The 20,777-nt window shown below is 44.7% G+C and overlaps 1 protein-coding gene across 1 annotated transcript in view; it reads left to right on the top strand.

Annotated features, from left to right (window-relative positions):
- The window catches only part of gabbr2 (gamma-aminobutyric acid (GABA) B receptor, 2), a 969,806-nt gene that overhangs the window by 782,268 nt on the left and 166,761 nt on the right, over positions 1–20,777 (top strand). Inside the window, exon 12 of the mRNA XM_041183971.1 lies at positions 80–187. Within this exon, the coding sequence (XP_041039905.1) occupies positions 80–187 (108 nt within the window). The remainder of the gene's footprint in view (positions 1–79; positions 188–20,777) is intronic.

The following is a 20,777-nucleotide window of genomic DNA, read 5'->3' on the forward strand; positions in this document are numbered from 1 at the left end:
CGAACATTAGCTGTTTTGAGGGGCAGTTAAAGGATATTATTTATTCTTTATCCTCATTTATCTTTTTCTTGTCATTCAGGTTAGAACCTGGATTCTTACAGTCGGCTACACCACAGCATTCGGAGCCATGTTTGCAAAAACATGGAGAGTTCACGCCATATTTAAAAATGTGAAAATGAAGAAAAAGGTGGGGAACTGAATACTCACAATTCAATTCAATCTGTAATAATATTCCAACAGATTTCCTGTGGTACTACCTATAATAGATCTGAAAATATACTGTTTTATAAAGCAATTAGCATTATGTAGTACAAAATATGTTGTTATGCAGTTGTGTGAACCTTAGTCCATCCCTTTAAGGTAACAAGTTGCAATTGCTGTGGTCATACACCCTCTTAAATCAACTCAAGATTAGACAGACTCTTTTTTAATACTTCATTTGACTGTCCTAAAGTCAACTGGAAGATATTTTCTGTTGCAAGGGATGTTTCCCTGCACATTAGAATATTGATGGTTTCCTTTCAGTTTTGTATACTTCTATATACTGCAACAGATGGGTTTCTTAAAAAATGTGTGTGTGTGTGTGTGTGTGTGTCTTGTGGTCACAATTCAAACAGGCTTGTGGATTATTTGGTACTTGTCAGTAATGACTATCTGGTATTTTAATAGGTAATGCTATACTGCCTGCCACTGAGTCCTTCCACCAGTGTTGGGATGTGGCACATGTTCCCCATTATTTTACCTTATGAAATTATTTTTTCTTGTTTCCCAGATTAGTAAGTTAGTTTTACAGTGCTAATTTAATATTAAACATTAATTCCATTCCTTTTTTCTCCACCTCTTTACTCCCATTTATACTCTGTCAGCCAGCCAAGCTCCGTTCTTATTTCTTCCACAATAGCTCTTTCAAAAAAAGCTGTTGTAACCTGCTCTTACTTCCTTGCTGGTTCTTTCAAACTATGTTTGTGTTTCCCTCTGTGCTGTTGTGCCTTACTGTGTTGTCAACTCTGCCACTCGAACTCTGCCTCTCGTCAGTCTTCCCTGACACTTCACTCAAGGCACAAAAGGACAAGCTATTTTCAGCCATCCTAGCAGCCACTCCTGAATCCTACCATAATTTGTGCCCTATTTCCTAACTTTGCCCCACCAAACCATTCTTTGAGCGCTAAATGGGAAAAACAGGCATTCAGATTATTACGCATGAGCTGGTAATACAAGGAAGCATGCCAACATGCTTCCTGCACATTTGAATGATTGCTGCATGCTGAAGTCTGTGGAGGAAGTAGAAAGTAGGAGAGATGTTTTGTATCTGATGGGACCAAAAGACCCAAACACAAGGCTGAAGAATATGCACAGCAAAGAATATGCACAACAAATGCTTTGGGTGCATTGGAAAGCCTGCCAGAAAGCCTGCAGTCAGTGTTCAGGAGCATGGAGGTGTCCAGCACCATGTCGGCACAAAGCTTTATGCAGAGCTTGGAGCCCAACCTTTCCTGTTTGGGAATGGTGGCCAATTCCATTCCCACTTTTGTTGACCCAACCAAGACGCAGTGTTTGATGGCCAATGACATGGCTTCCATGACAACACAAGCAGCAGCCACTCAGAGTCTGAATATTGGTGTTGTCATTATAAAGGTTGGCTGGCTGCCATTATGGCAGTGGATTACAGATTGCAAAGGGGCTTTCTCAACAGTCTAGCAATCTGTCCTCCAACACATGACTATGTTTGCTGAGGTGTTGCCCTGGGGGAGTGGCAATGGCTCTATGAACCATGAACCCATTGTCGACTCACAGAAAAACAGCCAGTCCCCCAGCAGCCATGCTATTGCCTGCCCAGATTGCTGTCACTCAGCAGCGCTCGAATTGGAAAGGAATGATGTCAGGACTCCAAGGGAGAGAGCTGATTGGTAGGTAGCAGGTAAGTTGTTTTTTTCCACTTTGAAGTGACATTACAGAAGGTAAGAGTCTCAGTATTTGTTTTTTTTTTAAGAAAAACTAAATAGTTTTCTACTTGGCTTAAATCTAAGGCAATAGTCTTTTATTTAAAAACAACAAAATGTGTGGCAAGGGAGCTCAGTCCCATGTGTTGTACAGCCTGCAGCATGTGGGAATTATTAGACACTCCTTGCTGTCTGGATGACCACATGTACAGGAAGTGCCCCCGGCTTGACCAGCTTGAGCAACGGGTTTTGGAGCTTGAGCGTCGGCTGGAGACACAGCAGTGCATTCACGAGGCTGAGGGTTACATGGATAGCACGTTTTTAGATGTGGTCACTCCGCAGCTTAAGGAATTGCAGTCAGAGAGGGAATAGGTGACCACCAGTCAGAAGGAGGGAAGCAGGCAGGAAGTCAGGAAAGCCCCAGAGTGCATCTCACTCAAGAATCATTTTTCTGTGTTGGAAAATGAGGAAGGTGAAGGTTCATCTGGAGAGTGCAGCCAGAGTAAAGTTCGTGGCCCTCTGGGTGGCACAGCTGCACAAGGGGAGAGGAGTAAGAGTGCAGGTGCAAAAGTGGTGGAAACTCAATAGTAAGGGGGTCAGACAGGCGCTTCTGTGGCCATGGATGAGACTCCAGGATGGGGTGTTGGCTCCCTGGTGCCAGGATCAAGGATGTCACAGAATGGCTGCAGGGTATTCTGAAGGGGGAGGCCGAACAGTCAGGGGTCGTGGTTCACATTGGTACCCAAAACATAGGTAGAAAGAGGGACGAGGTCCTGCAACAAGAATTTAGGGAGCTAGGTAGCAGATTGAAAAGCAGGACATCAAAGGTTGTAATCTCTGGATTTTTCCTTGTGCCATGTGCTAGTGAATATGAGGATAGAAAGGATGAATGTGTGGCTGAAAAGGTGGTGCAGGAAGGAGGGCTTTAGTTTCCTGGATCACTGGGTCTGTTTCTGGCGAATGTGGGGCCTGTACAAGTCGGACGTGTTGCACCTGAACCGGAGCGGGACAAATATCCTTGTGGAGAGGTTTGCTAGTACTGTTGGGAGGGGTTTAAACTAATTTGTCAGGGGGATGGGATACAGAGTGAAGAGACAGTAGGGGTGATGCACAGCCAAATACAGAAGGGAAACTAAGTCAGTCTGGAAGGCAGAGCAAATATAGATCTGTTAAGGCACAAGTGAATAATGCAAGGCTGGATAGCATCTATTTTAACACAAGGAGTCTTACAAGTAAGGCAGATCGATTGAAGGCGTTGATTAACACATGGGAATATGATATTGTTGCTATCACAGAAACATGGTTGAGGGAAGGGCAGGAATAGCAGCTCAATATTCCAGGGTACAAAATCTTCAGGCATGACAGGGGGAGGTGTAACAGAGGAAGTGGCATTACACTTTTGATAAAGGAGTCAATTACTGCAGTAAGGAGGGATGGTATCTTAGAAGGTTCCTCAAATGAGGCCATATGGGTAGAACTTAAAAAGAAAAAAGGGGCAATCACTTTGCCGGGAGTGTATTGTCGGCCTCCAAACAGTCAAGGGGAGATAGAGGAGCAGATATGTAGGCAAATTTCAGAGAGGTGTAAAAATAATAATGTAATATTATTAGGGGATTTCAACTTCCCCAATATTAACTGGGATAGTCTTAGTGTGAAAGGCTTAGAGGGGATGGTATTCTTAAAGTGCATCCAGGAGAGCTTTTTGAGCCAGCACGTAGAAAGTCCTACAAGAGACGGGGTGGTACTGGACCTAGTTTTAGGGAATGAAGCCGGGCAAGTGGTAGAAGTGTCAGTGGGGGAGCATTTAGGGGATAGTGACCATAACTCTGTAAGATTTAAGTAGTTTTGGAAAAGGACAAAGATGGACTCGAAATAAAGGTCCTGAATTGGGGGAAGGCTGATTTCAATTTGATAAGACAGGATCTGGCCAATGTGGACAGGGAGCAGCTACTTGTAAGAAAATCTACATCAGACCAGTGGGAGTCATTCAAAACGGAAATAGTGGGAGTTCAGGCCCAACATGTTCCCATAAAGCTGAAGGGTAGGACCAACAATTCCAGGGTACCATGGATGTCAAGGGATATAGAGGATTGGGTGAGGCAAAAAAAGAGGCTTATGGCAGATACAGAGGGCTGAAAACAGGAGAAGCCCTAGAGAAGTATAGAAAGTTTGTGGGGCGGGGTACTTAAAAAAGTAATTAGGATAGCGAAGAGGGGACATGAAAAAACACTGGCGGGCAAGATAAAGGAAGATCCCAAGGCATTTTATAAATATATTAAGGGCAAAAGGGTAACCAGGGAAAGAGTAGGGCCCATTAGGGACCAAAGTGGCAATCTGTGCGGAGAGCTGGAGGACGCAGGTGGGGCTTTGAATGGTTACTTTTTATCTGTGTTCACTTTGGGGAAGGACAATATCGGTGTAGAAATCAGAGAGGGGGCACTGTGATATCCTTGAACAAATTAGCATTGAAAGGGAAGAGGTATTAGCGTCTTAGCGGGCTTAAAAGTGGTTAAATCCTCAGGTCTAGATGAGATGTATCCCAGGCTGTTACGTGAGGCAAGGCAGGAGATTGCAGGGGCTCTGACACTAATTTTCAAATCCTCTCTGGCCACAGGAGAGGTGCCAGAGAACTGGAGGACAGCAAATGTTGTACCATTATTCAAGAAGGGTAGTAGGGATAAACCAGGTAATTACAGACCAGTGGGTCTAACATCAGTGGTTGGGAAACTATTGGAAAAAATTCTAAGGGACAGGATTAATCTTTACTTGGAGATGCAGGGATTAAATCAGGGATAGTCAGCATGGCTTTGTCAGGGGGAGATCATGCCTAACAAATTTGATTGAATTTTTCAAGGAGGTGACTATTTGTGTAGGTGAGGTTAATGCAGTTGATGTAGTCCACATGTACTTCAGTAAGGCTTTTGACAAAGTCCCGCAGGGGAGAATGATCAAGAAGGTAAGAGCCCATGGGATCCAGGGAAATTTGGCAAATTGAATCCAAAATTGGCTAAGTAGCAGGAGGCAGAGGGTGATGGTCGAAGGTTGTTTTTGCAATTGGAAACCTGTGCCGAGTGGTGTACCGTAGGCATCGGTTCTGGGACCCTTGCTGTTTGTAGTGTACATTAATGATTTAGTCGTGAATATAGGAGGTATGATCAGTAAGTTCGCAGATGACACGAAAATTAGTCTGTCATAAATAGTGAGGAGGAAAGCCTTAGATTACAGAACGATTTGGATTGGCTGATAAAATGGGCAGCTAGAATTTAATCCTGAGAAGTGTGAGGTGATGCATTTTGGGAGGACTAACACAGCAAGGGAATACGTAATGAATAGTAGGACCCTAGGAAGTACAGAGGATCAGAGGGACCTTGGTGTACATATCCATAGATCCCTGAAGGCAGCAGCACAGGTAGATAAGGTGGTTAAGAAGGCATATGGGATATTTGGCTTTATTAGTCGAGGCATAGGACATAAGAGCAGGGAGGTTATGTTGAAGTTGTATAAAACACTCATTAGGCCACAGCTGGAGTACGGTATGCAGTTCTGGTCATCACACTATAGGAAGGATGTGATTGCACTGGAGAGGATGCAGGGAGGATTCACCAGGTTGTTGCCTGGGCTGGAGCATTTCAACTATGAATAGTGCCTGGATAGGCTATGGTTCTTTTCCTTAGAGCAGAGAAGACTGAGGGGGGACCTGGTAGATATATACAAAATTATGAGTGGTATAGATAGAGTAGATAGGAAGAAATGGTTCCCTTAGTGGAGGTATCAGTAACCAGGAGGCATAGATTTAAGGTAAGGGGCAGGAGGTTTGGAGAGGCTTTAAGGAAAAAAAAAATCACCCAGAGGGCAGTTGGAATCTGGAACACACTGCCTGAGGAGGTGGTAGAGGCAGGAACCCTCACAACATTTAAGAAGTATTTAGATAAGCACTTGAAATGCCATAGCATACAGTGCTATGGGCCAAATGCTGAAAAATGGGATTAGAGTAGATAGGTGTTTGATGGCCAACATGGACACGATGGACCAAAGGGCCTGTTTCTGTGCTGTGTAACTCTATGACTCTATGACTGTGAAGCCTATACTCATTCTGTCTATTACCTCTGGCAAGGAGAGTGAAATGTCATGATCTCTCTTTGAATACAAAGTGTCAATGGTCTCCCTTTCACTACAGTGGACAGCAAACTGTGAGATGTTGCAAATATGTCCAGCTTCATTCTAAAAAGAATCAAACACACAAGTGTTCATCACCATAATCACTTTGACAGCCACTGACAATGCTGTCCATGCCCTGTTATAAGATTACGTCTGTGGCAGCAGCAGATAGCAGATGTCAGTGAGGACATCCTCACTGAAGCACAGACGTGTCTCACTTGGCTCCCATCCTCCTCTCCCCTCCTCCTCCTCCACCCATCCTCCTCCATCTTCTTCCACCAGCTTGTCCTACTCTGCATGGCCTCAGTTCATTCTTCCAGTCATGTTGCACTTCAGACAGCCAGGTGGTGAAGGATAGAATTGAAGGATTGTCTTTACATATTTAAAAGCTTGTATTTAAGGGGCACACACAACAAACATACACTACCTAGCCCAACCACCATAGGTGCAATCTGTTCCCATACTCCTTTTTGGTAGCCATTACCAATTAAGTGTCACATGTGGAAGGGATTTAACTACTCCAATTTCCCTATATATGGAAGCACAAGTAAATCCTGAGTACAACTAAACACCTAATTAATATACAATTAACAAGTTATGCTATATTCCAAGGGGAGTGTCTGCTAGTGCTTTCATGTCTGAGAACAACTGATTTATGCAGAAACTTTGAACCAAGATGTCCTTCAATATCTGCCACACCACAATATGTGGACTTTGGCAACTTCGAATAACTGTAAAAAAAGCAAAACCTTGTAGGACTGTGGCAACAGCCAGAAGAAATCAACCAGTGACTAGCCTGTAAGTAGCTCATGACTTAAATAGTGTTGGTGATGGACTGACACCTGCCTTTATCTTGTGCAGAAAGGTTTCACATCTGAGTGACACGAACACTGCTCATGGGAATAAGGAGCCATAGGCAGGGAGACATTCTTGGGAGTTTATTGACAATAGTGAACAGTATGTTTAACACCCATGCCCAGGCTGTGCAACTACATCTTCTGAACTTTAATTTTCTTGGTGTTCCCCAGACAGTCACAGCAGAGGCAGAGGCGGAGGCAGGCTGCTGACTGCTATGCCCTGGCTGTGATGACCTTGGGCGTCCTCTGGAGGGCTGAGACTTGGAGGGCCCCAGCCTGCTTTCAGGGTCCTGCTGAGTGGCAGTGGCACCCTCCTCGGCCTGTGGAGCTGGAGTTGCTGAGGTCACAGAAAGAGAGGATTCAGATGGGCTGGACACTCTCGGGGTCACCTGCTGGATGGCCCTGGCAGGGGGACACCTGCTGATCCTCCTCCCTATGGGTAACCAAGGATCCCAGGCCCTTGAGGAGAAGGGATAGCTGGAGTGAGATCACACTGCCTTGCAACCCTCTTGCATACAAACTGTTGGAAGTCAATTATGGCATCAGAGTTGGAGTTGAGCCTGCGTAGCAATGCAGGAGTGACTAAGTTCTCCATGGCGGCTACCACCTTACCAGTGTTGACCTTGGTGCATTAACAAGCCGGCGCTATCACCTCGGCTTGAAGGACTCCTCCATTGTGCCTTGCAATCTGAAGAGTGCAGCGGACATCCCTTCCTGATGTACCCGAGCTTGCCTTTGCAGCTCCAGCAACTGTGATATAATGAAGTCCAAAGGCTCGTCATGTGACTTGGACTCAGCAATTTTCTGGCCTCGAGCAGTCCTCTGAGTGTCAACACCGGGGAAGTTCCTGCCACCACCTGCTGTGGATCAGACAGTATGATATGCTCACTAGATTGCGATCCCGAGGCTATTCTAAAGCTAGGTCCCACTGAGATGTGTGTGTCTGCGCTGGTGGAGGATGTGGGTGAGCGCTGTGGTGGGATTTCAAGCAGGGTGCCTTCAGATTCCTCTTTAGAGGTTTCTTCGGGTCTTGATTGGAGGCCCTGGATCATGTACTCTGTCGGCTTTTTGGCAGATGTGCCTGCAGAAGCAAGGAGAAATAATTAGTGCATGACAGTGGCCTGTGAAACAGGACACATCACTCACAGCATGGTTATCTGATGGGTTTTGCACTGCTGGACCCTCATTTGGCTGACCTCACCATCAGCACAGGACTGGTCCAGATCGTCACCGGCCAACTGGATGGCTCTATTTTCAAAGTCCGTAAGGACCTTGATTTCAGGCATTCCTCCACCGGTCTGCGACCTCTTCCTCTTGTTGTGTGCCAGCTTGTTCTGTATGAATACAGATTGAGAGAATGTAGGCAGGACGTATGCCTGGCCTATGTGGGTGCTGAGTGGTCAAATGGACAGGATGAGGACAATGAGGATGTGCATGAGAGAGCGAAAGTTGATGTCCTTTGAACTGGCAGTGAGTGAGGGCCCTGTGGATGTGTGATGGGTTTGTGAATGTATGAGTTGAGAGTGTGAGAAGAGAAGACTGGCAGAATGGAGGAGATCATTCATCTTCTTGCGGCATTGGGTGTCTGTCATCTTTTGAAGAGTGTTGGCACTGACCACAGCTGCCACCGCCTCCCAAACCTAATTGGCCATGCTGCTGCCCATCCTGCGGCCAGAGCGGGGGGTAGAGGACATTGCAGCGGGCCTCCACAGCATCCAAAAGGCGTTTCAGTGATGCATCACTAAACCTGGGCGCTGCAGTGTTTTTTGCCTTTCATGAACATCTTCCCTGCAGCAGTTGTGGGCTGGGAGCACTGAGATGTGTGTGCACGGCTGGACTTTAAATATAGCACCTGTAGTGATGAAGCAGCGAGGTGAGGGCGTGATGGACAAATGAGAGCCTGCCCGCAATGGAAACGGCATGTTTCCTGGGAATCTATAAGTAATGCAGCAAGTTTGGGACGATATGGATTGAAACTCACCATCACAGCCAACAGATAAAAAGTCGTTTTACCTGCCCGCTACCGCACTTAGTGCAAATCTGGGATGAATCTGCCTGTCATTTTGTGCTGCCTTGGTGGAAGTGTTCTGGTCTTTTCTTATTGGGGGGTTAATTTTTGATGCATGGTCTTGCAATTGTATATACCTTGTAAATGTATGGTCATAAGTTGATCCTCTTAGTTCCTGACTCTGATTAGCGTTTGTATCCTGTAATATCCATTTCAATTGTGACCTAGTATTTCCCAGTTTCTTATTCACTGCTGCTAAATCTATGCTATTTACCACGGATGCCTCCATATTAAACACTGTCACCATGTTATTGATCAGCCCACATCTTTTACACCAGGACTTGTCTTCCTTTCCTGAATGTGAGGATTCTGAATCGTCACTATTCCAGACCCAAAAGTTATCCAACTTCCCACATCAAAACTTCCATCAGCTACTGAGTTTCCCTTGTGCGAAGCTGTGGCAGCCCCAAATCGATGAAGTTCAATATGACAGGGACTGTCTCATGATGAACATCATGATACAACACTATACAGATGGGGACAGTGACCAAGCAAGTTCACTGGTCCCCTAGCTGAGGTGGGACAAGATTAAGACTTGGCACCCATTTCCCTGTTGGATGGGTGTTTGGGTGTTGGATATTTAGTCCACTGGGCTAACAGTCACGCTACACCTATCCATTAAAACTGTCTCACACACATGGATCCTCAGTCCAAAAATTCCTCCGACCAAGAACCTGTCTATTTTCTCCCGTTGTGCTAACTATTCCTGCTGTGTTATGGTTTTGGGCTGTTTGGTTTCTTTCATTTTTCTGCAACCGAGCTTCATTTGTCCCACACTCTATGCACAATCTGTGGCCTTCGAATATTATTATGGTCAATTTGTACAATGACTCATTGAAGCATGGATCATAGGCTCACGTGGTGTCATTAATCTCTTTACCAGAGGCCCACATAGTGTCCACTCTCAATCCTCCATTTTCTGGACAATGGGATTATCCTCATTGTTTCCCTTTTTCCCACCCTTTTGAGAGATATCATATAGTCCAATCCCAAATCCATAACCACCACTTTCCATCACTGTCACAACTCCACCACAAATCAACTTATGGGGACAATAGCCCATACTCTTGCATAGAGTAGCCCAGATATTCATCAGGACCAACAGGAGCGCCCAGTCCTTGGGCTGGTCTTTCAGTTCCTTCTTCAGCTTCCCAGGTGATTGGGCATTATGAGAAATATGCAGCTTTCCTTTTACTCCTCATAATGTCGAGCCTCCATGACCTGTCTGGTGAAATGGGTTCTCTGGTCATGATCCACTTCCTTCTGCAGTCCTCATCTGATGAATACTTTCTTTACCAACACCTTAGCTGTGGCCAAGGCAGTGTTTGATTTCAAAGGGAAAGTCTCTACCCACTTAGAGAAGACATTGACCAGCACCAGGTACTATTTGTTCCCCCTGAGGTAGTGGGCAGTGGTCTATTGAAACAATTTGGGCATATTGTCATGGACCTTCCACCCAGCTGGTATGACCAATGGGGCTTTCTGCTCTTGGAGACCAGGACTGTTAGCAGCACATAGCAAGCTGTTTGCACAATAGTCAATTACAGTCTCTCTCAAGTGAGACCAGCACCCAACTTCCACCGGCCCCAGATGTCCAGCTCCTGGGCCTCCATGTGCCAATTGCACAACTGCTCTCTATATCCTTCTGGCACTACCTGTTTATTCACTTTGAAAAACATTCCTCTCTTGTCAGTTCCTTTCTCTGAGCCTCCACCACCATCATCCTGAGTGGAAAGGATCCCAAGGAGTGCATTTGTCTGCTCCCAATTTGGCTAATTCATTGCCCTCTTGTTACCATTCCACCAATGCTCTGTTATAGAGTGGGCCTTTACTTTATGTGTATAGTACCGATCCTGTTTTTCCTTTGTAGCTTCAAGGATTACGTTTAGCAATGGTGTTGTGGTCAAGGGTCACCCATGAGCTGACTTAAACCCCCTATGCTCCTAAATCGCCAAATATTCAGTGCACAAATTTCAGGTAAGCATAGAATCAGAGCTGTGGTATAAGGTGTAGGGAACTCAGTGGCATGATTCTCCACACACGCTACTGTTGCCAGTTCACCCTGTTGGGTGTTCAGCTGGGGGGCAATATCAAAGAAAACTCCACCCCTGCCTTGGGGTCATTAATTCCACACCCAATTCACCTTTCTTCCTTAACCACTGAGCTGAAGTCATCCACATATCCCCTTTGGGTGAATTCCACTCTTTAGTCCCATAACTGCTTTCCTGGCTCCCTTAACTGACCCTAAATGGGACATTCCTTCGTAGGCCATTTTGACTGCCAGCTGAGGCTCCTCTAGACACTGTACCCTGATTCAATTGATCCCCAGAGAAGAGCCCACAAAGGGATTCTTTGACTGGAAACTGTACCATCCCTTAACCATCCATCTACAAGCAGTCTAATGGGGCTATGGTGGGTCAACAAAATCAGCCCCTGAGCCCACGTGAACACCTGGAAATACTTTATGGCTCAAAAGTTTGCTAAGAGAAGTAACTCACATGCAGAGTGCACCTTTTCTACATCTGTGAGGACCCTGGACACATATGAGAATGGTCTTAATTTACGAATCACCTCCTGCAATAATACTGCACTCTGTCTTCCATTCATGGCTGCAGTTTCCTGGTAAAATTTTCACAAGATCCACAACTCTCAGTGCGGGGGCAGTCTGGAGATCCTGGCCTGAATATTTCAGATGACAGGGTTCCCCTCCCTGCCATCCGAAGAATTGCGGGGAACACAAACCCGGAGATCCCGAGTGCCTCACAGCCATTTCACACTGGAATGAGTATTAAGTGGCTGCAGGCAGGACTTCTGCCCCTCACTCTGCAGGAACTCAAGCCTTAGAGTTCTGCTAGCCAACCTGATTGGCCGGCAGCTCTTTAGTTCCTGCAGTGACAGAAGCTGCAGTGAACAGAAGAGGAATTTCAGGAAGATGCCTGAGCCTCGGTACTGGGACTGGATGACAAGGTAGATTTTCAGGGTCCCAGGGCAAGGAGGCTAGGGAGGGCCTGTGGGGAGTGGAAAGTGGGTGATTAGGCTGTTGGGAGGTAGGCCAGCAGGTTTGTAGGGGAGAGAGGTCCAGTGGCCACTGGACCTTAAAGAAGGGGGTGCCCTCAGTTAGAGGGGAGCTACTGATGGAGGTAGCCCCCTCCCCCCGCCCCCCAACCAACTCCCTTGCAATTGTAAGACACATGACCATCTTGAGGCCAAATGTCTTTCCCTTGCTTTTTGCGTTGCTTACCCTGGGAGTCTTCCACAGGGGGGTGGCCTTTGACTTCATAAAATTTCCCTTTTCTCTTTCCTGTTCCCCCAGAATCTTTCTTTACCTCAGAACAACACTCTGCCTCAAATATAAGGGTCATTCTCTTTAACACTTGCTGCTCAGTTTGATCCCAGTCGGGTTGTACCAGGCACTGAGCTGGGTCATGATGAATGGAAGACTTTTTGATCTCAACATTCACAGCCAATACCTGTGAGGCTCCCCATCAAGTTTATTTCTAACCAGGACTACACTTTGTCTCCATTCATAAATGGGACATAAGCAGATGAATGCATCTGGTGGCTCCATAGGATTCTGTTTCACATTGTTCACTTGTTCATATGGGGTCCCCACAAAATTGCATTCCTTACAGCCTCCCCTCACTGAACTGTTTTCGATAAACTGTAATATATTTCTGGCACCAACACTTTTACGTTTTACGCGTCACTCCACTTATTTAAGTCCACCACCTGTCCTATCACTGCAGACATGATTGTGGGGTTGACATCTTTTTCCAAACTCAGGACACCCTTCACCATGTTGGCTAATTGTTTGTTAGTATAGAGGATATTGTTTGTTAGTGTAGAGGACCTGGTATGAATATGTGTAGCTTTTAGCAAGTGTAAGTGAGCCACATTGCAAGCCCTACTGATAAACTTGAATTGGTTGTTAGTGTTCTTCATGGCACTTTCAGGATTGTTCAAGGATTGTTCAGCAAGTGCTGATCAATCACAAAATCACATTTAATGTTAGACATTATGTTTTGAGTTTATTGCATCTCTTTTGAATAAACAAAAGCATGGGGAACAAACATGCCTTGGTGCATTTGCCATGGTAACAAATCGACCAATCAGAACTGATTTGCCAACCAATCAGCTCCTCTTTTCTCATGCAGTATAAGTTGTTGTAATCTTTGAAAATGGCATTCTTGTGTCCATCCTGATGAGTGCAAGTGAAAAGCTTTGACAGCATGTCTCTTTTTCAGCAATACTCAAGTTCTGTACTACCAAGCGACAAATTGGTAATTAGTGGTCTAGTACTAGAAATTCACCATTTTAGTTGCCAGATGTTTGTAAAAACCTAACTAGTTTACTAACATCTTTGGGGAACAGTATATGTCAGGCTGAGATATGATTTCAGTGCTGCACTGAGGTAGACTCTTAAATGCCCTTGGCTAATAAGAGTGGACATTAAATGCTGCCGTGCCATTGTCAACTGCCTCTCAAGAACAAAAAGAACTTACAACCAGGCTTAACTTGGTGGCAGGAATGACAAATGGAACAAGTTATACAAAAAAGTGACATAATTTAAGAGGAAAATCTGAAGTCACATCACGTAAAATGTATTGAGGAAAGAAAAGCAATTTCATACAAATTTTCAGCAAGGCAATGTTGATGGCCTTTTAATCTCTCACATTTTTCTAAAGTGAAGTGCACTTGCCAGACAGATCTAATCTGTAATTAATAACCACAACAAAGCTGAATCTTTTCACACTAGGGCAAATTGTGAATTTCTCCATCATTAACACTAACGTGAATATATTAACATGTGATTATTTTGATCATGGAGTTAAAACTGTAATCCTTTCACACCTAGTCAATACCATTTATACAACTCCTGCCCTCTTATTATCTCTCACGGCAAAGTGCTGGAAATATATAGAAAATCAGCCTGCATTGTAGACAAGACAGGATGATGTTTCAGGTACCAACTTTGTCTGCAACTGAAAGAGCCATGTAATGTTAAAAAGAGGAGAAGGAGGGAATTGATATTTCAACCAATTAATTGTTTGAATGATTTACAGCCTGAGAAAGTAGATTGTAATTCTAAAGGGAGCTTCTGCTCGAGTTATCTTTGTTCTACACCCTGGTGAAATGGGCAGACACATGGCAAATGACACATTTTGGAATGAAAAATAAGGAAAGACAACATTAAAAAAATGATATAATTTTAGAAGGACAGAGGGACCTGGGGGTTCAACTACATAAGTCTTTGGAAAAGACAGATGAACTTGAGAAGGCTGTTAAAAAATCATATGCGATCCTAGATTTTATTAATAGAGTATAAAAACAAGAAAGTTATGGCGAACCTTTATAAAACCTTGCTTAGGCCTCAGTGCCCAATTGTGCCCAATTCTAGGCTCCACACTTTAGGAAGGATGTGAAGGCCATGAAAAGACTGAACAGTTACTAGAATGGCACTGCAGATGAAGGACTTCAATTACATGGAGAGAGTAGAGAACCTGGGATTGTTCACCTTAAAACAGAGAAGGTTAAGGGGAGATTTAATAGAGGTGTTCAAAATTATAAGGGTTTTTGTTAGAATAGATAGGGAGAAATAGTTCCATTGGCAGGAGATTCAGTAAACAGAGTACACAGATTTAAGATAATTGGCAAATAAATCCAGGGTTGAGATGATGAGAGTTTATTTAAGCGGAGTTATTATGATCTGAAGTACACTACCCGAAAGGGTGGTGAAGGCAGATTCAGTAGTAACTTTCAAAAGGAAATTACATACAGACTTGGAAAAGAGAAATATGTGCTGCTATGGGGAAAAAGCAGGGAAATGTAGCTAATTGGATAGCCAGCAAAGACACAATGTCATCTAGGATCTTCAGCTTCATAAATAGATGCATAGCTCTTGTGGTTCAATGGTAGTGTCCTTACCTCTGAGCCAGAAACTTTGGGTTTAAGTCCTACTCCAGGACTTGATGGCCATGGAGGGTGCATTCATTACATGGCCAGACAGTTTGATTATCAACCTGAAAATCCTTCCAGTGCGCCCCTGGCAGGGGGTAAGAGTGGGTGTCTCATGGTCAGCCATAACCATGTGGTAGCTGCAACCCAATAGCCTCCCCATATTAAAAAAATCCATGCGCAAGCTCTTGCCATGGGCTGCACTCCATGGCAAGCGTCCTTCTCACTTTGAGGGACTATCAAAGAGAAATAAAGGCATTGAGTACTAAAACAGGGAAGCTAAGCTGAAGTTTACGGGCTGGACACTTGGTGCTGGTCTCCCTTCCATCCCTCTCTCTCTCCACACTGCGGGTAAAATTCCAGGGTGGCAGAAGGAGCCACTTAATGGCCTTAATTAGACCACAGGTGAGTGGCCTTCTGCCACTGGTAGGCGCTGGAAATACTGGCATGGTACCCAGTTTTACAGTGGAGGTTATTTCTATATCTATGGCCTATATTTCGGAGACATTGTTATTGATTTTGAAAGGCTCTCCTTTCCCTGTATTCATGGTTATTTTGAAAAGCTTTCAGAATTAGGCAGGGAAAAGTTCAAGTTTCGTAATCCTAATGCTCATCTCAAATCATAAGAGATAGCTGCATTATCATGATCTCATGAGGACTCCTGCGTTGCATCTGGTTAGTGTTTTATTTAAAACAAACATGCAGAGTAAAAATATTCAATTATACCAAAGTAGTAATAAATATTTAAACTGCTGATAAAAGACATTTTGTCAAAGCTTTTTGCCTTGCATTCATCAGGACAATCACAAGAACACCAATGTCAGGAAAAGCAACAGCTTTATACTTGTATGAGAAGAGAGTGCTGATTGGTTGACCCGTGAACTCTGATTGGTAGAGGTGTTGCCACGGAAAATGCACCAGTTAATGGTGGCTGACAGTTATCTGCCAAGCATTGTTTGAAACTTAAACCAGACAGCTTGACTCTAATTGGTCAAGGCATTGCCCAGAGGAATTAATCTCAGCAAGTGGCTATCACTTATTTTATTTAGCTGAAACAGGCGCAACATGTGTAAATGGTCTTTCTGTCTGTAAAGAAAAGGCCCCTGTGTGTTAATATAAGTAGTTTCCAGAACACACAAATGCACTGCACTGTGATACCGATTGACAATTTTAAATTGGTTGTCAGTGTAAGTTTTAGCACACTGAGGATTATTTAGCAAATGTTGTCCAATTGCTGAATCACATCTAGTGTTGGAGACTATGATTTGAGTTTCGCAAACACGGGCTGGTTGGGTATGGTCTGTACCTGCCCTATTGTGAACAGCAAAAGGGACATGCTGTTTGACACGATCCATTAGTTGCAAACAGTAGAAGGGATATGCTGTTTGATACAATCTGCCAGTCTTTTAACTAGCAGATCATATCCCTTTCACTGTCCACAACAGGCAAGATACAGACAAAATAAGTGATAGCCATTTGCTGATTCATTCCTCAGGGAAATGCCCTAACCAATCAGAGTCAAGCTGCCTGGTTTAAATTTCAAACAATGCTTGGCAGCTAACTGTCAGTCACCATTAACTAGTGCATTATCCATGGCAACACCTCCACCAATCAGAGTCCACTTGCTAGCCAATCAGCAGTCTCTTCTCATACAGTATAAAGTTGTTGCTTTCCCTGACATTGGTATTCTTGTGATTGTCCTGATGAGTGCAAGACGAAAATCTTTGATTAAATACCCTTTTTCAGCAATACTCAAGCTTTGTACCACCAAATCACTAAATATTTTTACAAATAACTGAAATCATCCACTTAGGTTGACAACAATACCAATTCACCCAGAATTTCAATCTGCGTGTCATCAGCCAGCAATGTTTCTTCTAGTCATTTTATTGAGCAATGGAAAATCCCAGCATATATTTTTAATAAAGTTTAGTTTCTTAATGAGTAACTACACCAAATGTTTTAAATGAAGAATGTACTTTTAAGGCTGTCCAAGAACATCTTAATTATAAAATGCGTGATGAGCTTGCAGATTCCACCTTTGGTTTATTTTTACAGAAGAACAGAGTTTCAGTGCTTTGAGTGCTGTGTCTACAGTAACTGCTCAGTGTCCTGTGACAATAATTACACTGCTTCCTCAATCTTTCCCTGAATGCTACAGTGGCAAAATTTTATATTCTATCATCCCTTGTAATTTTCTTTCAGATTTTAATGGTGCAACATGAAAAGGTAGGGACATTAAAAGATCTTCTGCTTTTGGGCCATATAAAGGATTTCTTCAGGCGACTAAAATCTGTGCCTGGCCTTGACACTAAACACACTTTACAGATGCAATACATCAAAATTTTGCAGCTGCATACACCTATTTACGTTTATTTCCTGCAATAACAATAACTTACATTTATGTAGCACTTATAAAGTTGAAACGCATCCCAAGGCATAGTGTGTCACTTTTGCCATTGCTTTTTGTTAACTACTGGCTGAAAGCAGAAGAAGGAACTGGAAGTGGGAAACATGTGGCAAATAAGTTTTCTGGAGGTCTTCTGCTGAAGTTACAGTGAACGCTGAAAAATCGTCACAGAAATTCACCCATTACACTGAGTGGATATTTTTTCCCAGAGGAGTTTGCAAGGAGGAGGCAGTCATGCCTATGTATGCTGAGGCTGTTCCTTTCCAGAATTTACCACCAAGCAAGAGTAAGTTTCTCGCAGTTAAAGCAGAAGGGTGTCATCTCACATTCTCTTTCTTTTCCCAAAGAACTTCAGAATAAACTGAAGATTGAATTCTTAGAAATTTATTCCCACAACTGCAACTTACTTTTTTGTAGCACCTGAAACATGAAGAGACAACCCAAGGAATTTCACAGATAAATGTAAGGAAGAAGACCAATCCAAGAAAAGGTGACCCAAGGTTTGATTGAAGAGATGGGTTTTGAGAAACGTTGAATAAGGGATAGAGACAAGCAGAGTTTTAAGAAGAGGGTTTCCAATAGTGGTCCCATGGTGAACGAAAGGAGGGAGGAGCATGTGCATGAGTACAGTATGCTGGATTCGGTAATAAGTTTTAGGGAAGTTTACATATATGCAAATATATGAACCAGAGCCAGAGGTACCCTGACCAGCTGGAGTTGATGGGTTCACAGGCAGAGAGGATTTGGAGCAGTTGTACAATCTTGGAGTGTCCTGTTTGGAGGCCCCCAGGTGTCTGGCTGATGCTCCTCCTCCCCTTAGGTGCCTGAGGGCCCCTCCCTGGCTCCTTGAGGGGAAGAGGCATCTGGAGGGAAGTCAAGCTACACTGCCCACCTCTGGCGTAGCTACTAATAGATCCCACCAAACGCCTATAGCCATGAACTGCAGCTCGGAGTGCAAATCCAGCAAAACCTGCTGGACAAGGACTCCAGGCGGTCGCCACCCTTCCCGTGATGACCTCGAGGTGCTCACATGTCGGAACCACAATATCAGACAAAACTCGGACGGTCACCTCCATCCTTCGCTCTGGTCTGTTGAGTGACTCTAGCATCTCTGCCAGATTTTCCACCGCCTGTCATTGCATCTGCAGCATTGTCTTGGTGGCCGCTTGCAGACGCTCATCATGTGATCGCCAACAGTCCTCTGAGTTCCAGAGCCATGGGCTGTCACTGCCTCCAATGGCTGTGGAGACATGTCAGTAAGGTGTTCCCCAGAATGTGACCCTGAGCCTAATCTAAATCTATGACCCACCGAGGTGTGTGTCTCCGCGCTGGTGAAGGGTGCAGTTGAATGCAGTGACGGATCTTCCTCAGATGGCTCCTCAGCTTCCTCCTCTGAGGTGAGCTGGGGGCTGGGGCTTGTGTTGGCCCTCCTCCTCAGCATGGACCTGCTGGTGCCTGTCATTGCATCTAAGAGAGAGACGACAGATTTAGTTCATGAGCAGGCAGAATACAAGATTGCATGTCACTCACTGTGAATGTCAGGATGTGATCAACTCATGGAGGGCTTATCCATACTAGGTGGCTGGGTGAATCTAGTACCACCTACCACACAGGAGTGATCCCTGTTCCCCCAGCCAGCTTGGCAGCATCCTCCTCAAATTTATGGAGTTCCGTGATGTTGATTATCCCTCTTCCCATCTGGGTTCTCTCCCTGCTGTTGTGAGCAAGTGTGGGCTACATGAAGACAAAAGGAAGTAATGTGATGAGAGGGGATGGAGCAGAGGTTGAAAAGTATGCGAGCTTCCTGTGTGCTGTGACCCCTCCCCAGGAAGAGCTAAGGATGGAGTTTGTGCAGCATGTTGCTGAGATGGTGGTGATGTGAAAGTATTCGTGAGACAACCAGTGCTGATACATGTCCCTGCTCATGTTGTGTGAAATCTACGAAGAGTGCAGTCCTTTCAGTGCATGATACCATGATGATAGTGTGAGATTAGAGTAAGTTGAAGGTTAATTTATCCTGGCTGAGCGGATGAGATAATTCATCCTCTTCCTGCACTGGATAGCATTGCAGGGGCGATTGCCAGCTGTGCTGACCCAAATTGCTATCAACTCCCAGGATGGAGTGTAAGGCTGTTGTGCTTCCTGGACTCATCCCTTGGGTACAGCACACATCATAGTGTTGGCGTACGCCTTTTATTAAAGCCTCAAAGGAGCCTTTACTAAACCTGGGTGCAGCCTTCTTTCTCTTTGCAGCCATCTCGATACCTATCCTGAAGGCAGCTGGGCTGGAGAGAGCGAAATGTGTGTTTTTTGTTTTTTTTATTCATTCATGGAATTTGGGTGTTGCTGGCTGGGCCAGCATTTATTGTCCATTCCTAGTTGCCCTTGAGAAGGTGGTGGTGAGCTGCCTTCTTGAACTGCTGCAGTCCATGTAGCATGGGTACACCCACAGTACTGTTAGGAATTCCAGGATTTTGACCCAGCGACAGGGAAGGAACAGTTAAAAATTTCCAAGTCAGAATGGTGAGTGACTTGGAGGGGAACTTTCAGGTGGTGGCGTTCCCATGCGTCTGCTGTCCTTGATCTTCTAGATGGTAGCAGTCATGGGTTTGGAAGGTGCTGCCTAAGGAGCCTTGGTGAATTCCTGCAGTGCACCTTGTAGATGGTACACACTGCTGCTACTGTGCATCGGTGGTGGAGGGAGTGAATGTTAGTGGATGTGGTGCCAATCAAGCGGCTGCTTTATCCTGGACATTGTCAAGCTTCTTGAGTATTATGGGAGCTGCACATTCATCCAAGCATGTGGAGAGTATTTCATCACACTCCTGACTTGTGCTGAGTGGATGGTGGACAGGCTTTTGGGAGTCAGGAGCTGAGTTACTTGCCCCAGGATTCCTAGCGCCTCTTGTAGCCACGGTATTTATATGGCTAGTCCAGTTCAGTTTCTGGTTAATGGTAACCCCCAGGATGTTGATAGTGGGGGACTCAGTGATGGTAATGTCATTGAATGTTAAGGGGTGGTGGTTCGATTCTCTCTTGTTGGAGATGATCATTGCCTGGCACTTGTGTGGCAAGAATGTTACTTGCCAATTGTTAGCCGAAGCCTGGATATTGTCTAGGTCTTTCTGCATTTGGACACGGTCTGCTTTAGTTTCTGAAGAGCGGCAAATGGTGCTGAACATTGTGCAATCATCAGCGAACATCCCCACTTCTAACCTTATGATGGAAGGAAGGTCATTGATGAAGCAGCTGAAGATGGTTGGGCCTAGGACACTACCCTGAGGAACTGTTTCAGTGACATCCTGGAACTGAGATGATTGACCTCCAGTAACCACAACCATCTTCCTTTATGCCAGGTATGACTCCAACCAGTGGAGAGTTTTCACCCT

Source organism: Carcharodon carcharias, chromosome 3 (genome assembly GCF_017639515.1).
Source record: "Carcharodon carcharias isolate sCarCar2 chromosome 3, sCarCar2.pri, whole genome shotgun sequence".
Lineage (NCBI taxonomy): Eukaryota > Metazoa > Chordata > Chondrichthyes > Lamniformes > Lamnidae > Carcharodon > Carcharodon carcharias.